Source organism: Leuciscus leuciscus, assembly GCF_965113295.1.
Source record: "Leuciscus leuciscus genome assembly, chromosome: 2".
Taxonomy (NCBI): Eukaryota; Metazoa; Chordata; class Actinopteri; order Cypriniformes; family Leuciscidae; genus Leuciscus; species Leuciscus leuciscus.
In genome coordinates, this window is record NC_138726.1 from 35,062,282 (window position 1) to 35,082,407 (window position 20,126).

A 20,126-nucleotide genomic window follows, 5' to 3' on the forward strand; every position below is an offset into this window, starting at 1 on the left:
CAGAAAATGACATCACAGTTTTAGAATGCATGTAAGTCAGAGAATGTTTCTTTGTGAGAATTGAATGGTATGATTAGTCTATAAAATGAGATTCCGTGTGTTGTGTGAAAGAAAGGTACAGTTCCCTTTCCTGGCAGAGGGTGTGAAACAAATGCACGCGGGGGATGTATGAGGTGGTATGTGGCAGACTGCTGGTCTCTTAGCAACAGCACACATACAGGAGCGATGAGAGATGAATTCTCTCTTCAAAGTGATATATTTTACATTTACAGATGGGATGATATCATCTTAGATAGCGATATAATATTGGTAGTAAAAGAGGGATTTCCTTGTCTAAACTCACATCACTCACAATGCTAAACAGCTGAACCCAATATTATTACTAAGCCCAATATTATGAACAGCATCGGGAAATTTTAATCAAAGACAAAATATCCTCCACGTTTGAGTGATCCCTGTGTAATGATGTTGTGAAAGGGGGAGTACACAAAAAAATTATTTACTCACCTTTATGTCATTGCAAACCTGTATGACTTTCTTTTATCTGCGGAACATAAAAGAAGATATTTTGAAGAAAACCATGTTGTTTTGGGTACCATTGACTTTCACTGTATGGACATAAAAACAATTTTGAGACATTTCTCAAAATATTGTCTTTTATGTTCCACAAAAGAAAGAAATGAATACAGGTTTGGAATGACAGTAAATGATGTCAGGATTTTCATTTTTGGATGAACTATTCCTTTAAGTTTTTAATGAGTGTGCTGGTGAAAGGGACTCATTGTTATAGCATTATCCACTAGGCTGAATAATTGTAAAAAAATATATATAATGATGGAATAATTATTCTTCCTATTAATAAGTGTGGAAAGAAACTGAGAAGCAGGATACTGTAGTTTTGATTTAATGCTTTGATTTGCAAATGTTTTAGAGTAATGAACAAATTACTGACAAAAATAGGTCAGATAATGAAAATGTGCACACAAAATTTCATGACCTATTTACTCTCATCTACCAGAAAATGAATGAACACACACCACAGATTTTTATATACAAAGATCAAATTTCTCTTTTTCATTTGCTTCTCCTTAAATAGAGCAAATATCACAGAATATAATCCATGGTTCTCAATTATCCTCTGCCGTGTCTTTAGAAGCTCCTCCTAGACAACAGTGTGTTCCAGTTCATCCAATACTGTCCCTCTTCCTCCTCCCCCATCTGCTCCTCAGGAGGTGAGAATGGGTTTGAGAAGTCCCCCTGGGGACTGGATAAGCTACCTCCCTCTCTCTCTGATCTTTTGCGCTCTCTTGCTCGCTCTCCCTCGGTCTCTCACTTTGTGGCAGATGGCGGTTTATCAGTGAGAACACCAGATCAAGACACAAACAAATGCTCATAACAATCGTGAGTCCCCTAAGTCTCCTTCTCTATTAATTTCTCTTTGGCTAGGAAGCCGCTGATTAGATTTTTTTGGAGGGCACTTTTTTTAGTACTCCCCATGAACACATCAATAAGATTTCCTGGCCTAGTGGGAGGTGTGTCTTTGCTCTGATCCATAGCATCAGTTGTTCTGATTGTGAGATGTGAAGATACACATTTCTGTGAACAATCCAAATCATATTAAACACAATGAAAATAATCTATGTGAGTGTTTAATTCTCCATTATTAATTGCCCTTTTATCCATATTTATTATACAAATATTTGTATTACTTTCCTTGTTATGCAATAATCACTACCACACAGAGACATTAATTCCAGACCTACATACATATTCCACATCCTGACACATAAACAGACACACCCCTACAACAAAAGGAAAAGGGGCGAAGAGAGAGAGGGGGGTTTAAAAAATTTAAACATAATTATACTAGCCGATGAAAATAAAAATTTTTTTTTAAAAGGTTCAAAGGGCTATCACCTCTGTCATCCAGTGTTTGTGAGATGGTGGCATTGAATTTTTCCAACTGAGAAGAATCAGGCGTCTAGCCAATAATGTGGAGAAGGCTATGAGCTCTATCTGATTGGTTGTTAGCTGCATTTCTTCTTGCACTACATCTAAGATTGAAGTCAGAGGATTGGGATCAAGATCTTTGTTGCATATAAATCATAACGTTCTGAAAATGTCTGTCCATAATTTTGTTAATCTAGGGCATCCCCAGAACATGTGACTCCGGTCTGCTAGTTCCAGACTACATCTGAGGCACGTTGTTGAGTCTGACCCTGGATACATTTTAGACAATTGTTTCTAGACAGATGGAGCCTGTGAACCAAAAGCTTGTGTCTAATACATACACTTTGATCCATATTTACTGGACCTTAGAAATATAAGACTACACTGAAATCATGATCTTTTCATAAATTTTCATGCAAATAAGTGTGGCTGGATTTAGAGATTGTGCCTTCACAAAATGAATTCATATTCAGGTGCTCTATATAACCTATGACCGGTTTGAACCGGTTTTCAAACTAGGTTCTAGGGACACCCAAGGGGCCTTGCTTTATTAAATGGTGTATTGTTAAAAAGTTCTAAAAGAGTTTTTTCTATTCTGCAACCTTCAATGTTTGTTCACAATTCCTTTAGTTAAAGATGTATAAATAGCCATAAATAAAATAAATCAGTCGGAAAAATAACATTCCCCCTGACAGACAAAGACGATTCCACACAGCTTAACAGAAACCATCCGAGGAGGCACAAAACACTCAATAAGACACACAGTCACCCTGCTTGAAGTGATAAACTGATGGGGTGAGAAAGAAAGGGGGAGAGATAGAGATTGGGTGAGGTGAGAGTTTTGGTGGACTGTAGATTAAGTTTGAGGACATCTATTTATTCTATTTCTTTCTAGCTCGCTATCTCTGTCATTCCCTCTCTCTTTGAAGGTGTTATTTTAAGGAGATCGAGAAAAATGAGCAGTGTCAGGGAGAGGATGGTGGGAAACTGGAGCTCAGGAAATTTGTTCCATCTAATCCCCGTAACTGGAGAGATCTGTCAAGGAAAATTCCCTCTCTGTCACTCACTCCCTACATGATACACAAACACAAATGCACAGACACATTTTTTTGTCACGGATTGCTGCCTTGAGGTATGAGGTTTGGCACCTCTCCTTCCAGAGCAGCTTGTCATGGTCTGAGCGTGAAATTGAAGGGATGTACTGATTTCATGTTGCTCAGTTAACTTCCCCTGGCTGCCATGCTCATGTAGCACTGCTAGCTATGCTAATAAGCAAAACAACAGTTTGTGTTTTCCTCATGATTATACCGATTACAACTTGCTCTAGGAGTCACCTTGTGAACCAAAAGGTGGTAGGCCTACATAGCTCCTCATGACATTTTGTTTTGTGTAAGGTATTTTGTCCAGTGAGAAGTAGGAAGAAATGTTATTTATTTTTGTACTTAATCAGCTTTAGAATTGTTATATGAATATCAAACTTTAACTTACAATGTAATAAAAAAGGAAATAATGTACAATAATAATAATAATATTTTTAAATTGACAATTATAAGTAATAATACCTTTAGTATTTTATTTTATTCAGTTTATGTATTATTCTTGTAAGCCCTGTGATAAAGAGCAATTATCAAGATCCTCAAGAATGATGAATTCTTGAATTGATGTCTGTCCCCCCACCCCCACCCCGTTGGCCCCGTTTGTGTGTACTGGCACTGGCTCTGCATGGGAGGGCTATGAAGCATTATGGAAGTGCTTTGTGTTGTTTGCCTCACTCCTGTGACAAATCTTCAGCACCCTTCCAAATCCACCTTCATATTTAACTTAAAATAGTCCAGGGGGGAACTTAGAGCTCAACTTGAGTCTTTTGCTTGAGCCCTTCCTTTGCAGCCGAATATGTTTACTCTTACCAATCTTTTAAGGCCTGTATTCCAAAATGTGAGTTTGTGGGGAGTGTCTGATCTAAAAATAACCACCATTCCTCAAAGCAGGGCATCAAAGACATCAGGCACTTAAGAAGTCTTGTTGAGTATTAAAGAGTTTTGCTTGGATTTGACCAAGAGATATTTACTGTTTTAATTAAAACAAATCATTAGGACAGTTTTGCATTATTGTCAGTGTAGCTCACAGATAAAACTGGATCAGGATGAATGAACTCTGCATTTGACAGCTAGAATGATATCGCTGCATAAACACCTGTTGCAGTGAAATAGTTCAATTAAGAGCTCAGACCAGGCAGCCATGATGTCCAAGGAGCTTTAAAGTGCCTGCGACTGAAGTTTAGAAAGGAGTCTTTCATCATAATAGCATTTCAGTTTAGTCTTCACGGATGGGTCCGCTTGTGGAGGGGTTTGAGCAACCTGTTTTCTTCAGATGCTCATTTCAAGCAGCACTGAGTCACAGGAGGAGAGAGAGAGAGAGAGAGAGAGAGAGAGAGAGAGAGAGAGAGAGAGAGAGATCATCTCTCCACATGACCCATGTGAAAGTCATAGAAATCCTCCAAACTTGAGCGGCTTTTGCACTTTACAAGGGGACGATTCAATTTCACATCTGAATGAACACCTTCAAATCAATTACGCGAGAAGTACTTACTGTATAATAACTAAATATAGCTTTTATTGTCCCAAATGCTCATCTTCCAGAAACTTGATACAAGCATTCATCATGGCAAACAATGAGAGAGGGCCAGAATGAATGTTATGGAAACAGATTAATCTGCTCAGTGCCAGAATGATCAGGATGGGGGGGGGGGGGGGGGGGGAGAAGAACTGGGAACAGGAACATAGACCCAGTCCATATGGTGCCTGCAGAGAGAGAGAAAGGAAGCAAGATAGATAGAGAGAGATATACAAACGCAGAGACCAAAACAGATTGGTCATTTGTAAGTAAAAAACAAAAAACAAATATATGATTGCAAACAATAAAAGTGGAATAGCTAACAAAATCAGTCTCTCATTCAGTGCAAAATGTCTCTCCTCAGGGACTCTGAGTGCTGTCTATGATTGTGTGCAGAGTTGTGAAATTACCACAATTGTTGTGTCAAAACTAAAGCCTGTGTGAATTACAGTCTGCCATTGAACTTGGGTCTTGTGAGAAAATGCACATATGTAGGATTATTGAATCCATTCATTTTCATATTGAGTGAGCGCATGTAAATGCATGCATATTCACAAAATTAGATCCTAAGGGATCATTGTGTCCAGTTTGGCTTGCTCTTAAACAGATGTTTGCTCATGTACACAGAGACAAAACCCCCTGGAGTCTCCCTATTGATAGTCCTTCCAGAATGGCCGTTCATTTGTCTGCTCCAGAGCCCCCCAATCAGCTTGCAGCCCCCCGATTGCTCTTAAATCCTCCAATGACTGTATTGGAGAGTGTGTGTGAGTGTGCGTGCATGAATGTGTGGGTGTGTGCTGCACCAGACATCAGCAGCAGGTTGAGAGCCGACACACAGAGGTAGCAAGAGAGAGAAGAAAAGAATAAAGGAAGAGAAAGAAAAAGAGAAGGAGACACTCTTTCATTCATTCCTCCGAGAGAACTTCAAGACCGCTTCCTGCAGATCCAAACGCACAGGTAAGGACAACAGCATGAGGATGTGGTCTCTCTTTATCTCTCTCTATCTTGTGATGCAGTAGCTATCGCACCCCACTGTTTTGTATTCGTCTTTTATCTGATCAGCGTAAACCCTCAATCAGAGGTGCAAACTTGTACGATCGGTCTTGGACCTCTCTGTGCTGCAGTTGTCCTGGTTTGTCCCTGTCGTTTTATACCTATATGAGAGAAGGGGAAATGATTTACTGTGATGATGCTCTCTGATTCTATCGGATGCTGACGTTGCTATTGTTGAACACAGCAGAGAGCAGAGCCGTAACAGAGGTAAACCTTTGGCTGAACGCTTTGAAAACAGCACACGTGGGGTTGGTACTAACAAAGCCAGGTCATACGCTCTCTGCGCTCATATCCACATCACCTCGGGACAGCGTGAGCGAGGGAGAGACAGAGAGAGGCTCTTTGTTGCTCATAGTGATCTGATACGGATCTGCACTGCCAGGGAGATATCCCCGAAGACACTAAAAACCCATTCAGCTTGCGCATATGTGTGTGTGCTGAATCAGAAACTGCCTGCTGTCCGGTCAAAGTGAATATTTACACAGACAAACTAATTCAAATTGTAGGAAATGACTTCCTAATAAGTCGGTTTACCTATTTATAGATCTTAGCATGTAGGTTATAATAGAGGAAGGGAATTGCACGTTTCCATGGCAGAATTCAAACTGGAGCACATGCGCTTATTCACACCTTCAGTCAATACTGTTTTATTGTGCAAGAATCACTGTAAATGAAAACACTAATCAGCTTTAAATAATATCCACAGCATGTTTAATTGTATGTGTGGAGATTCAAAGCACACAGTCTGTAAACATTATTGTGCTTACAACGATACATAATGTATACAGCATATGTATTTATTGACTAATTTCTTAGCTCTATAAAATTACTGTAAATATTTTCAACCTTCTCAAGTGTTCAAGTGTGCTGTATTTGTGTTAAGGAGAGTGAGCGAATTATTATTATTTGTTGCTTGTGGCATTGAGATGAATTAAAAGATCATAGTCTTAGTGAGAGGCATTATTATTTATATGTTTTTTAACGATATGCTGTGCATGATGTATTTCATCCTAGTCTAACAGAAGAGGTGTTGTGTTTGGCAGCATGTTGTTTGTATGCTGGGCCATTACCCATGTCACAGATAACAGATTACATACACACAAATAGAGCAGCAGGGGAGCCGCACCGTTACCCAACTTTATTCATCTTGACTGCTGCAGGTTACACCGTGAAATATTGAAGCTTGAAAAATATTCAAATTGATAGTAGTTTAATTTACAGCCACTTATTAGTCTAATGGAATGCTACAAATGTGGAGAATGACTGATACTGTCTATCGCTGGGAGTTTCGTGAGACGCCAGATGTCAGGTTGAGCCCCTCATTACGTTGTGACTGTCATCGTCCCAATATTTAAATGGCTCCTCGCTTGTCTTTTATCTCTCTCCTGTTCTATATGTTGTTGACTCATAAAACCGTATCCTTTTCTTTTTCCCTCTCATCTCCTGCACCTATATCCAACACGCCTGTAAAGACTGCTGTATTTTGTCTGCTTGTGTTTGAGATTTAGAGTGTGCTGTCAGAATAGAGGGTGTGTGTGTGCGGCTTTGGCTGAATGGTTCAGTGGAAGTGGCATTATCAGAGTGTGGTACCAAAGGCTGTTAGGGAAAGGGAGAGAGAAAGAGAGAGGAGATAACTGGGCCCTGGAGCACACGCTCACAGGCGCTGTGCTCTTCAGTGTATGCCGATACTCCACAGACCTTCATTAAACACCACAGTCGTGTCACACACACTGCCCTTCACTTGCTGAGTGGAGTTTCACAAGCAAACTGAGGCCAAGTGTGTCCACTCCTCTTTACCTGCGATCACATTTTGCTTTGAATCACTTTAGTGCTCCTGTTTATGGATGTTAGTGTTTCCTGTGAAAAGAGCAACTGTATCCACTGGCTGGATTATCAATAATGTATTGCCTCTCTCAGCAATAGCTTTGTGAATGCTACAGGCCACCCAGCATCAGTCCATAGAGAACATCCATTGATGTCTGTGTGTATATTTACAAATTAGTGCTGTAGTGCAATCTCTGTGACGTAAGGTGGGTATTTACACTTGGTCACTGCATGTGTTTTAAGCCGCAGAATTTGCTAGTTTTTCTTCTCTATTGTGGCATAATTATATCTGTAAAAATGGATTCTTGAATGAGAATTGAGGAATTGATTTTGTCCATCAGTAATTGATTGGATCATTGTCATTTGCTAATAGCTGCGATCTCATGTGAGTAATGGCTTGCTGGAGGGGAAGGATTTTTACGTAAGTGCTCACGTCATCAGGGAAAAGAGATGTCTTTGTGAGGGAGAAGTTAATGTTTTTGATTAAAGATAAAGTCACATCCATTTAAAAAAAATGATGTGCATGTATAAATCGTTTATAGTAAAAACAGTCAGTTTCAATTTCATGGTGACTTCAAAATAGCTAAAGAAAGATGTCTGATCATTAAAATACCAAGCATAGAAAGAAAGCATTTGGATATATACAAAATGCAATTCAGCTAACTGTAAATGCTTCTTGTTTTTCAGGCCACGTATGTACACAGTTCACTCCTCGTGTACAATTGACGTCAGCATTGACCAGGCCTGTTCACACCAACACATAAATTCTGTTCGATTTTTCCATGCGATATGTATGTTCAGACAAATGCATTAAAAAACTGCAGACGGTCTGAATGAAAATGCAAAATTACTTTCACGAGTTCACTCTTACAAATAATTAGATAGAGTAAAGCTTTATGCGTATTTGGCGTGCTGTCCGGTGCTGTCTGGAATTTAGCCCGAACCCAGAGTACAATAATTATACATTATACAATTTCATTATACAATTTTATATGATTTATTTGAAAGAATTACAAGAGCAGTTTCATGTCTGTTCTTGTATTGTTTAACTGGTTGGGGTTGATATGGGATTTAGAAAGTAATTAGTAATAAGTAATGCAATACTTTTTAGAGAGAGTAATTAGTACAGTAATCTAATTACACTGTTAAAGATGTAATTATTTGCTAATCAAGACCCAAGTGTTAATTAATAAGCCTGCAAGTAGTTGACCTGCATAGGTTGTTTTACATTATTATTGTTATTTTACAATTACATTTTAAACTCAAGTTAACAAAGCATACACTGTAAAGAGGTTGCTGTAAATTTTACAGTAACTTACTGGCAGCTGGATGCCAGTAAGTTACTGTAAAATGTTTTACAGTATTATTACTGTATTTTCACTTACAGTATACTGTACCATTTACTGTAATTGCATTTACAGTATTATTACTGTATTTTCACTTACTGTATACTGTATCATTTACTGTACTTGCATTTACAGTATTATTACCGTATTTTCATTTACAGTATTAGTATTGTTTTTTGTTTGTTTTTTTCATTTAAATTATCTTTTTTTAATTTATGTTTACCCCACCCCCCAAAAAATCACAATAACTCACAAACATTTGTCCTTATAATATTCTTTTTAATCGTTGAACATTTTGTTTTAGAAGTACAAATTACAAATCTTGACCTTTAGGAGCCACTAGCTGAAGAAAAAAAAAGGCAACATCTCCAAAGTCCATAGAATTAATCTCCTGGTGACCATTTATATCTGTAGCATGGCAAAAACGTACACACACTGAAAAGCAAAACAGGCCTTAAAACAATAAAATACAGTCAAAGTCAGTGTTGTGTTGTTACATTTCAGTAATTTTGCCAGTCAAAGTTGACAACCTCTCTGATGAGAAACACTGAGGGTTTCAGGCTGATGCTTTTCTTTGGACCTTTCCAGATTTCCATCTGATCTGTGCCTTTGGTGTTTGGTGCCATCAGGGTTGACTCTCAGAATGAACCTGCAAACACAAGCAGGGAAAAAATATATAATTTTTTCAGACCGGTGTTGGCAGAATTTTCCCTAACCCTCAAACTTGATGCTGCATGTACTTTGGCGTTAATAAAAGCACTACATCTGATTCTGAATCCACCTACAGTAGTGGTGGGGGAAAAATCGATTCTGTTCAGTGTCGCGATATTTTGCGCACGCAATTATATTGATACAGTAGTGCAAAGTATTCCAATATAGGTTATAAGGCTGTGACGGTGGCAGTTTTTTTTACCTGCAGTAGTTGGGGGGTTATTATGAAAATTGAAATAAAAAAATGTAGTTTATTCGAGCAAAAAAGTCTTTATTTGAGCAATTCCGTCAAAGAAGCAACACAAAGCCTGTAAAGCATTCAAATACATATCAGTAAATATTAGAAACTTACATAATAGAAAAGTTAAATCTATATAAAAAAAAAAACAACTTTCGTTTAATACTTCCACACAAAGACACGTGATTCCACATGAAGCCATACCGCTCTGTGCTTTGAGAGGGATGACACGAGGAGGAAAGAGACCATCGATCTATTTTCTGATATCTTCATGTTTTCTACTTGTTGTAAAAGGTATGAAAAGTGAATTTAATCTTCCACAAGGGCAAGACATTTAAGCTATGTTTGAAATTGCGCTGCCAAAGAGAGCGAAACTAAAAATCAAATAAACTTGACGCGCCGTACATGTCTAATAACAAGCAAAACCTGTGTTGAAATGAATCTGACGTGCAAGTAAAAATGTAGGCTATCTGTCCTACAACGTTTTTCTACTTTACCACAGTAAAGAATGTGAATGTAATAGGCCTAAATAAAAGCGAACCAAGGAAGAAACGTTTATAATCCCCTTCGAAAATCGAGACGTAAGTGAAGATTTTGGGAAAAAAACAAGGTATTAAATGCAGGGATGAGTCACAATTTTTGGATATTCGATTAGTTTATTTAATTATAGAATTATAGTATATCGAATAGGTTGTGTAATTATTCTCTAAAATAAAATCTCCATGTTTTTGGTGCTAATGCGGTGGTGACGCGTTCATATAATTACGTTCTGTAATAAGGTCCTGTGTCCTGAATGTTCAAGGACAAAGTTTTTGCACTAGCCTCCAGTAAATGTGTAGAAGATGTTCACAGATTTAATGTGACATTTGTAGTGAGTTGAGCAGTCTTATTTTTTGTAATGTCTTTGAATAATATGGGGGACATGAATCGCAATATATCGCAGAATCGAATCGCAATACTTGCTGTATCGCAATGTTAGGAAGCGCAATAATATTGAATTGTGGCCCAAATATCGCAATACTATCGAATCATCAAATTTTTGCCAATTTCCACCCCTAACCTACAGGGATGGTATTACCCCATAATACATTACATTAAAATCATTAAAGCTTCATTCTTTTTCAATATTCCTGTAGCTTAGATTTCCAGGGAATGGATAATTTAAATTAAACTTAATACAATGTAAGTTGCTTTGGATAAAAGTGACTTCCAAATGCATGCATGTAAATGTAATGTAATGTAAAAAAAATATATATATATATATATATATATATATATTGGTTTACCTGATTCTGCATTCGACAAAATAGACAGCTAATGCTGAAGAGTCGTCTGTTAGCAGTTGTAACTGGATGATGATTCTGCCCTTCATTGTCAGCATCCATGTTTTTGCTTTGAGAACAGACTCTCCTGAAACAGATAAAGTCACAGCAGCCTTTTAGTGTTATAGTTTACAGAAAAAAAAACTAAAATACAATAACAGAACTTATTACTAACAACAATAACATGTGGGGTGAAGATGAGGTAAGATATAATGTTGTATGGTGTTTATAGTTTTTAATCAATTAAACAACATTAAAAATATTAGTTAGCAAAACTTTGCTATATTGATAATGGTATATTGCTAACCCTTTCCTCCTCCTTCTCCTCTTCCTCCTCCAACGTCAACCCGTTCTGTGTATTAGTGGAGAGCGTCAGCAGTGATGTACAGTCCGGAGGGAATGGCCGCTGCAAATTCAAAATAAAGAACAGAAAAGAACATGTTTGCCTGCTTAACTAATGCATACTTCAGCTAATTTAGTTGATGTCATCTTACTCACCTGTAGATGTTATCACCATTACGAAGGCAATCACAAAAAAGACTCCAAAATACACCTCCGACATTTCAGACGACATAATTCAGACCACAAACTTGAAAATAAAACAAAAGATGAAATTAACAATGGTGTTGGATAAAGGGTTAGTTTACTCAAAATTGTAAATTCTGTCACCATTTACTCACCCTCAACTTGTTCATAACTTCCATTAAATTATTTAATGTGCTGTATACAAAAGAAGATATTTTAAAGAACATGAGCAACCAAACAGTTACTGGTCCCCATTGACATCCAAAGTATTTTTTCTATTATAGAAGTCCATGCGGACCAGCCACTATTTACCAACATTATTCAAAATATCTTATTTTATATCTTAATAATATCTTATTTTACATAAATGTTCAGACGAAAGAACTTCATGCAAGTTTAGAACACGTTGTGGGCGAGTAAATGATGACATACATAATTTTCTGTTTAAGGTGTACTACGTTATCCCTTTAACTAAGTTTTACTCAGTATTTACGCTGTACATCTGCCAAAAAGTTGTGAAAGAGGAGACAGAACATACCAAAGTTATTATGCTTCTCTGTTTAATAAGTTTACTTCGGCTAATTTAGGTGAAGGTGACCATAACGTTACATACCAGTTGATGTTATCACAATGAAAAGGCTCCAACACACTCCATCGTTGCAGATGGCATTATCCAGATCACAAACCTGAAAATAAATCATATAGGCCTACGTGAAAATATTGTTTAAAACCCGCACTTTAACAAGGGTTTCGTCTATCTCACTTTACCTCAGTATTTCACGTTGAGTTCGCTGTTAGCTCGGTTAACGTTACCGTCGACTCCGCCCGCCTGATGAGCTAACTTGCGTTAAAGAGGCAGAGGAACACACAACCATTATTTTTTATAGTTTTAACTAAAGAATATTTCGGCTAATATAGGTGAACTTAACTTACTCACCAGTTAATATTATCACCGTGACAGCGACCCGGCCGACAGTCAGGAAAAAAGACAGTAATAAAGGCACCAAAAAAAACATTCTGACGACAGTCAGGAAAAAAAGACACTAAAACCATTCAGACGAAAACAAAACGATACATCATGTTAGTTTGCTGTTAACATAAGTAAAAACATTTGAAAATGTTTATTTTACATAAAATAGAAATTATATACTAACCTTTTTGGTGAGTTACATGATCTTTTGTCCGTGCATTAACTGCCACTTCACCCCTCAAAAAAACACTTGAAAAGAAATCCCTCTTGCCATTGGTCAGTTTTTCGCGGGCAAGTTCACTACTGTAAATTGATTTACAGTAGTGAAGAATTACAGTAGTGACCCTATATTTTCCCATAATCCTTTGCTGTTTACAGTAACATACTGTATACATATTTTACAGTATCTTACTGTACATATTACAGTAAAATACTGTTCAAATTACAGAAATCCGTTACAGTGTACCCAGCTGAAAACGGGGTTGGACCTGGAAGTGGACCAAACAAAATCATACAAATAGTATTTGTACATAAGCAAAAATAGGGGGGAATCTTCACATGCAATAAAATGCATTTTTAGGGATTTTTGTTCGCAGCTGTTGCATATAGACATTTTGTTTTTTTGCTTCACTGGGCTGAAGGGTTTACTCCATGTGTTCTCAAAGGACATTGCAGTTCAGCATTCGGTGAGAAAAAAAGGTGTAGCTGAAAACATAAGAAAGGCATTGACAAATATTGATGTCTCCCTCCCCTGTGTTCAGATTGCGAGGGCATGAAAGCATCACTCAGCCAATAGAGATCAAACAAGGGGAGGATATTTTTGTTGTTGTTGTTAATTTTATTTTGTTGTTGTTACTTAACCCGCCAGCAAATGTAATATCCTGTAACTAATTGTTTTTAGGGCTGCTAAGACAATATTTTTGGAAAATCTTAACATAACCACATACACATGCTGATTTACTCATGCGTTTCATTTGAATATTCTTAAATTGTTCAAATACCAAACAGAAAGCGGGCACTCTATTTATCATGGCTTAGCTCAGTGTTCCATCCAAGTCCAACTTCTCTGGCATCTCAGGAGATCTCATTAAGAGCAAAAACCTCTTTGCATTTTTATTCATATTTCTGTGGCAGAGGTATGATGAGCTCCATCCATCATCAAATCAAACAGAAACGGCTGCTTTAAGGTTGCATGTCTTAATTCATGCAGGAGGCACCGCCAACAGTATAATCTGTGTCTTGTTAAAGTCTGTTAAAAAGAATGAAATATGGAGATATAGCATTGGAGATTGTGGGGGATGGTTGTTCCAGTAAAACAGGGAAAGAGGCAGTCTGGCTGTATTGCTAATGGATCTCTGGGACACTGTTGAACTTGTTTCACAGAGGGAGAAACGTTATGAAGGCTATTTAACTGCAGTGTTTAGACCCAATAGTCACCAGGTGTCCTGCAATGTCCCATATACAGACACTGTTCTCCCCTCAGGCACACGCTCTTATGGGCCGTAGTTCAGCGAATGGAGGGCTGGCGGTATCTGCGTCACAATATGAGGTGCTTAATGCAGCCTAAACTCCTTTTTTTTTTTGCTTTGCAGTTTATGTGCATATCTATAACAACCACTACCCCCCCCCCCCCCCCCCTTCTTAGCATTTAATATGAATCATTTGATGAATAACAACAAATGGGGTTGATATAAATAAAAATGCATCAGAAATCCAATTTAATACCCACATGTGTTTGTAGTCTTCTTCTAATGTTCGCCATGATATGAGATGGGGTGAAAATTTGCAATGGGATTTGGGGATGGGACCCCTGAAAGCTGTGCAGAAATGATCTGAAATTTCAGTCATAATGTTCTGTCACCTCCAGTGTTCTGCTGATCCAGTGTGTATCTTATTACTGCTTATCTCAGGGGAAAATACATGGAGAGGGTCTGATAATACAGCTCTCATCCTGCTGTATCTACTGAAGGCACTGATCTCTTCTGTTTTGATCCCACCTCCCGCTGGCACTTGTATGCATAATGATTGCTCTTTTTTTGAGCTGGTGTGTTGGTAACGAGCAGCAGCTATCATTTACAAGCTTAACTGAATGTGATCATTTAAGTAAGAGTGTTCAACAGTTTTTGTTTATGTTAATGGCTTCGGTTAATGATAATTAACAGAGCTTTTTTATTATTCTTTGCTCCCTCTGCAGTTACAATGCTGCCTGGTACCAGGCCTCTGCTGCTGTGTGTGCTGTGTCATGTGACCACCACATGGGCATTCGCCCGCATGTCTGACGCCGTGGAGCTGCGGTCCGCGTTCTCTGTGGCACGTACCAGCAGCATGGAGGGAGGGCCGAAGATGGTCATCACCTTTGACAAGGTGTACGTCAACATAGGTGGCGATTTCGATCCAAAGGCTGGCTTGTTCCGCTGCAGGATTCCGGGCGCATACTATTTTTCTTTCACAGTGGGGAAGTTCCCACGGCGAGACCTGTCGGTCATGCTGATGAAGAACCGCAATGAGGTTCAGGCGATCGTGTACGACGAGAACGCCGGAGAAGAGCGGAAAGTGCAGAGCCAGAGCGCCATGCTGCAGCTTGATTTCGGAGACACTGTCTGGCTTCGTCTTCATGGAGACCCTCGCTACGCTATCTACAGCAACACTGGTCATTACACCACCTTCAACGGTTACCTGATCTACCCTGATGTGTACGGCTACCAAGAGCCCACTCACAAAGTCCATGACAGTGACCCTCAACCACCGAAAATCAGTGATCACTTACTGTCTGAGCATGAAAATATAATTACCAAAGACACTGGTGTGACTATGAAAGAAGAGAGAAGGGATGAAGAGATAAAAGAGGAGGACATGAGAAATGGAGAGGAGGAAGACGACGACCAGAGGTCTGCATTCTCAGTCGGCCGCACTCAGAGTATTGTGGGAGTGGATCAAGGATACCCTGAGCACCATCCCATCATCTTTGACACAGAGTTTGTCAACATCGGCAACGACTTCAACTTAAGCTCTGGTATATTCAAATGTAGTGTACCAGGAGCATATTACTTCTCCTTCAATGCTGGCAAGCTGCCCCATAAGACCCTGTCAGTGAAGCTGATGAAGAACCATTTGGAGGTACAGACCATGATCTACGATGACAGCGACACTGAGAAGGCCCTGCAGAGCCAGAGTCTGATGTTGTCACTGCAGGATGGAGACACTGTCTGGCTCTATAGCCACCAGAGGGATGGATTTGGTGCTTACAGTAATCACGCCAAGTATATCACTTTCACTGGCTTCCTGGTGTATCCTGAGCTCCACCAAAGCTCTCCTCCGCAGCAGAAACAGGAGAAGGTATTGTAGGCCAGTCTGTCTGTGGGTGCCAGTCTGTCTGTGGGTCTTTAGGATGGGTACGATTTTGGAGGAGCATTTGTGTGGAAAAAATGTGAGTTCCCCACACACAAACTTCTACACTCTAGAGACTGTATGTCATCACTCTTGTGGTTTGCTTCTTCAGTTTCCTTAATACTAAATCTCTCAAGCTCTTGTTTTTATTCTGTTTAACTACTTTATGAAAAAATTACTGATTATAAGTCAAGCAAGCAGCACCTATAACACATTGGTTAAACAAGGCCTCTAATCAGCATCCCTAAAGTCGGCATGAAACGGAAATTGTGATCTTCTATTCTTCTCTATTGTCCATCGGGAATTGATTGGAACGTTGGATTGTTGTTGTTTGCAAATTGAGCAACCTCATGTGAGTGACAGATTGCTGGATTATTTCCCAGCCGGAGCGCTGGAGCGTACATTATCAGAGATGTCGTTGGGAGGGGGCGTTAATGTTCTTGGTGAAATATTACGAGGACACAAAAATTATTTGCACAGTTAAATCACATAATAAAGACTGCAACATTCCATGAAAAAATAAGAATTGTCAATTTTGATTTCATGGTGACTTTAAGGCGGAGTCCTTACAATTTGATTAAAAAAATCGAACGTGTCACTTTTAAAATAATATCAATCATTTGTAAAAATTTTAAATATATATTAAAAATTTAAACAAAAATAATCATAAAAAAGATATGAATAAAAATAAATATTTTAAAAGATCTGAGATTCTTAGCACTAAAGCACCTATCTCTGCAGAGGCAATTCATTATATAGCTCCAACTCAAAACTGTGTTTCATACTCTCTCAAATTGAACAATTATTAAATGCATGTATTTTTCAAATAAGAAACAGTGTTGTCTTTGAAGCTTTTGCACGAAAGATTTGCACGAGAGCTCTATCTTCTGCGTATTCATGAATTATTTCTAGTGTAAAATCAGTGTTCATGACACACACACACACAAACAGTGATGACATTTGTAAATCATAATCAAATCATAATTCATATATTCAGTCAATAATCAGTCTGGTTTTGGTACAGCACTTCATTACACATTTAAACTGAGTATTGCGTCCGTAACTGCTGAATGCAGGCGCACAGCTTCTAAAGGAACAAATAATTGTATTCACTGCCAAAAACATTTACTGTACACCAACTGATACTAATGATTTTGGAAAATTGTTCAACAAATATTGATGTTTATATTTTGGGGAATTTTTTTTATCAAAGATATTGATCAGTTTATATAATTCTTCTGGTTTATTCTGTTGTGTGTATACGGCCATAAAGATTTATTTAGGTGACAAAGTATATGTATGAAGTGCACAATTCCAAAATGTAAATACTTTTGTGGGTTTTTTTATCCATTTCTATATAAGTGAACGTTTGCATTTCTAATTCTGTGCCTGGTCTTATGTACTTTTCTGTATGGGTTTAATCCAGCAAATAAACTCTGTGAATGAATGCTGGATAAGCTTTTCAGTGTTTGTGCAGTATGAGCTACTTTGTTAAGTACCGTAACGGTGGTTTCAGTGTACACTGGATTCTTATTGTGGAAGAAGCCAGTCCTCAGAAGCAAGCCAAATAAAAACTCTGAATGTAAACTCTTTTGTCTTGCATTTTTTAGTAGTGTCAATATTTAACATCTACAGTGTTGTCATTCCTACAAATTATATCTTATTCTGTACAAGGATTTTTCTATGATGATGAAATAAAGTGTTTGATATTCAAATATCCTTAAAATTAGTCAAATCTGAATCAAGTAGATATAAATTACATAAAATCCCACCTGAAACACATTTTATTTCAACAATTTATACCAGTTGAGATACTTAATTATCTTAAGCAATAACAAAGCACACATTTGTGTTCTTTTTGAATCCACATGAGCTTGATTTCTCCATGAATGTCACCGCCTTTGTGAGGTCTCAGAACTAAAATAGCAGATCCAGATTAGTTTTCTGTCATGAGGATCAAGGAGATGCCTGGGGAAGTTTAAGATGAATTTGTCTGATTAAAGAGATAAAAAGCCTGAAAGTGAAGCACTGTGTTTGGTGCAGGCCATATACAGCGACACCCAGATAATACCTTTTGTATCATTATGGTGGTGGAATAACATACATCAAAAACAATGAAGGGATGGCTTGGGAGAAAAGAGGGTTTGTATTATAGAATGACCCTGTCAGTGACCAGACTTATAATTATAAAAATCAAAAACCTGAGTGCACTATAATTATGAAGACATTTAAAAAAAAACTACATTAGTGGATTAATGTGTGGAGTAAAAACTTCCCCCTGGAACTCACTGTTTGCAAGGTTGCTGCCTTATGTTAAACTACTTTAAATGACATTTTTCCACATTAATCTACAATCCATACACCATAATGACAAGCACAAAACAGATCTATGACAACTTTAAAAAACTGAAACAAGTACATTGCATAAGTATTCAAACCCTTTACTCAATAGTTAAAGCACCTTTACAGTCCTTAAAGTATTTTGGGGTATAATGTGACAAGCTTGACACATCTGCATTTGGCGATTTTCTGCTATTCTTCTCCTTAGATCTGTCAGGTTGGATGGGGACCATCGGTGGACAGACATTGACAGGTTTCGATTGGGTTCAAGCAGGCTCTGGCTGGGCCACTCAAGGACATTCACAGAGTTGTCCATAAACCACTCTTACATTGTCTTAGCTGTGTGCTTATAGGGGTCATTGTCCTGTTGGAAGGTGAACTTTCTGCCCAGTTTGAGGTTCTGAATGCTCTGGACTAGGATTTTATTAAGGCTATGACTGTATTTTGCTGCCAAGTGGGTTTTCATGTGTCTTCAGCGAGGAGAGGCTTGAGTCTGGACACTCTTCCATAAAGCCCGGATTGGTGGTGTTGCCGTGATGTTTGTCCTTCTGTAAATTTCTCTCATTTCCATATATGATCATGGAGCTCAACCAGAGTGACCATCATCAGCTTCCCGGTGACCACTCTAACCAAGCCCCTTCTCCATCGATTGCTCAGTTTAGCCAGGAGGCCAGCTCTAGGAAGAGTCCTGGTTGTTCCAGACTTCTTCCATTAAAGATTATGGAGGCTACATGCTTCTGTGAACATTCAATTTTTTTTTATACTATCCTGTCTCTAAGCTCTACAGACAGTTCCTTTGACCTCATGGCTTGACCTTTTGCTTTGATATGCATTTTCAGCTCTTAGACCTTGTATTGAGAGGTGTGTGTCTTTCCAAATCATACCCGTTCCATTGAATTTGCCACAGGTTAACTCCCCTCGAAGTGTATTAACATCTACAAGTGAAATTGGAATGCGCCTGAGGTTAAATTTCAATTGTCCCAGAAAAGGGTATGAATACTTATGCAATTATGTAATTATTTAAGTTTTTCCTTTTTTAATAAATGTGCAATTATCACAAATGTTTTTTTTTTTTGCTTTGTCATTATGGTGTATGGAGTGAAGGGGAATTTTAAAAAAAAATGAAGGGGTTTGAATACTTTCGCAAACCACTGTATATGCATAACAGTAATCAGTATTACAAAGTAAATTATATTAAAGAAATGACACAAAGCAAACATGCCAGAGCTGACAACTGCAGCAGAACCCCACTCATGAGGGAATGAGAGAACGCACTAGCAGCAGACAGCCGAGTAGCTGACGTGCCACAAATTGTAATGAGATTGGTAAATAAAAGCCACAGTTAATTATGGAGGAGAGATTTTTATACCTATAATTTTGCACAGTTCTATGACATTCCTGAATGGCAATTAAACAATTTTGTGGCTAAAACTCATGATTTTGCAGATAAAAATCTTTTTGGAAATAACCTGTCAGTATGACTTATTGTTATCTTTTGTAGAGGTAACTGGTATATAAAACCTTAAAGGCATTTGGCTATACGCACATTTAACTGCTGAATTATAAAGATAAGAGAACGGTTATCAGACACCAGTGAAATTAAGAATTTGCATTTAAGCATTATTCATATACACACTAAATACAGTTTTGATTAGAATACCTGAGAGAAATGTCTAGCAAAACATATCAGTGGTATATTTTTCTGCGTTATCTGTGTCACTATTTTTTCAATTTAACAACCAAGGAATGAGATCACATGACTTTTAACAAAACTCTTAAAATTGTAGAATATAAACACACAATCCTGATAATTCAGAGATCTGAAGAGCTTATTTTCATGTGTGTAA

The 20,126-nt window shown here is 38.0% G+C and overlaps 1 protein-coding gene and 1 long non-coding RNA gene across 5 annotated transcripts; one reads left to right on the plus strand and one right to left on the minus strand.

Moving 5' to 3' along the window:
• The first annotated feature begins 5,305 nt into the window (after positions 1–5,305).
• c1qtnf4 (C1q and TNF related 4) lies at positions 5,306–17,526 on the plus strand. Its single transcript, XM_082148339.1, has 2 exons — positions 5,306–5,520; positions 14,747–17,526. Exon 2 carries the CDS (start codon positions 14,752–14,754, stop codon positions 15,895–15,897), a length of 1,146 nt encoding a protein of 381 aa, XP_082004465.1. The 5' UTR covers positions 5,306–5,520; positions 14,747–14,751; the 3' UTR covers positions 15,898–17,526.
• Positions 9,045–13,027, minus strand: LOC309482821. 4 transcript variants are annotated; one of them, XR_014200386.1, is made up of 8 exons: positions 12,737–13,027; positions 12,520–12,625; positions 12,351–12,419; positions 12,196–12,268; positions 11,556–11,646; positions 11,365–11,463; positions 11,022–11,145; positions 9,045–9,435 (listed from the first exon to the last, which is right to left on the minus strand). It is a non-coding gene; the product is annotated as an uncharacterized lncRNA (long non-coding RNA). The 4 variants fall into 4 exon arrangements; XR_014200387.1 differs by having other exon boundaries at positions 12,351–12,423; XR_014200388.1 differs by having other exon boundaries at positions 12,520–13,027.
• Positions 17,527–20,126: the final 2,600 nt, after the last annotated feature.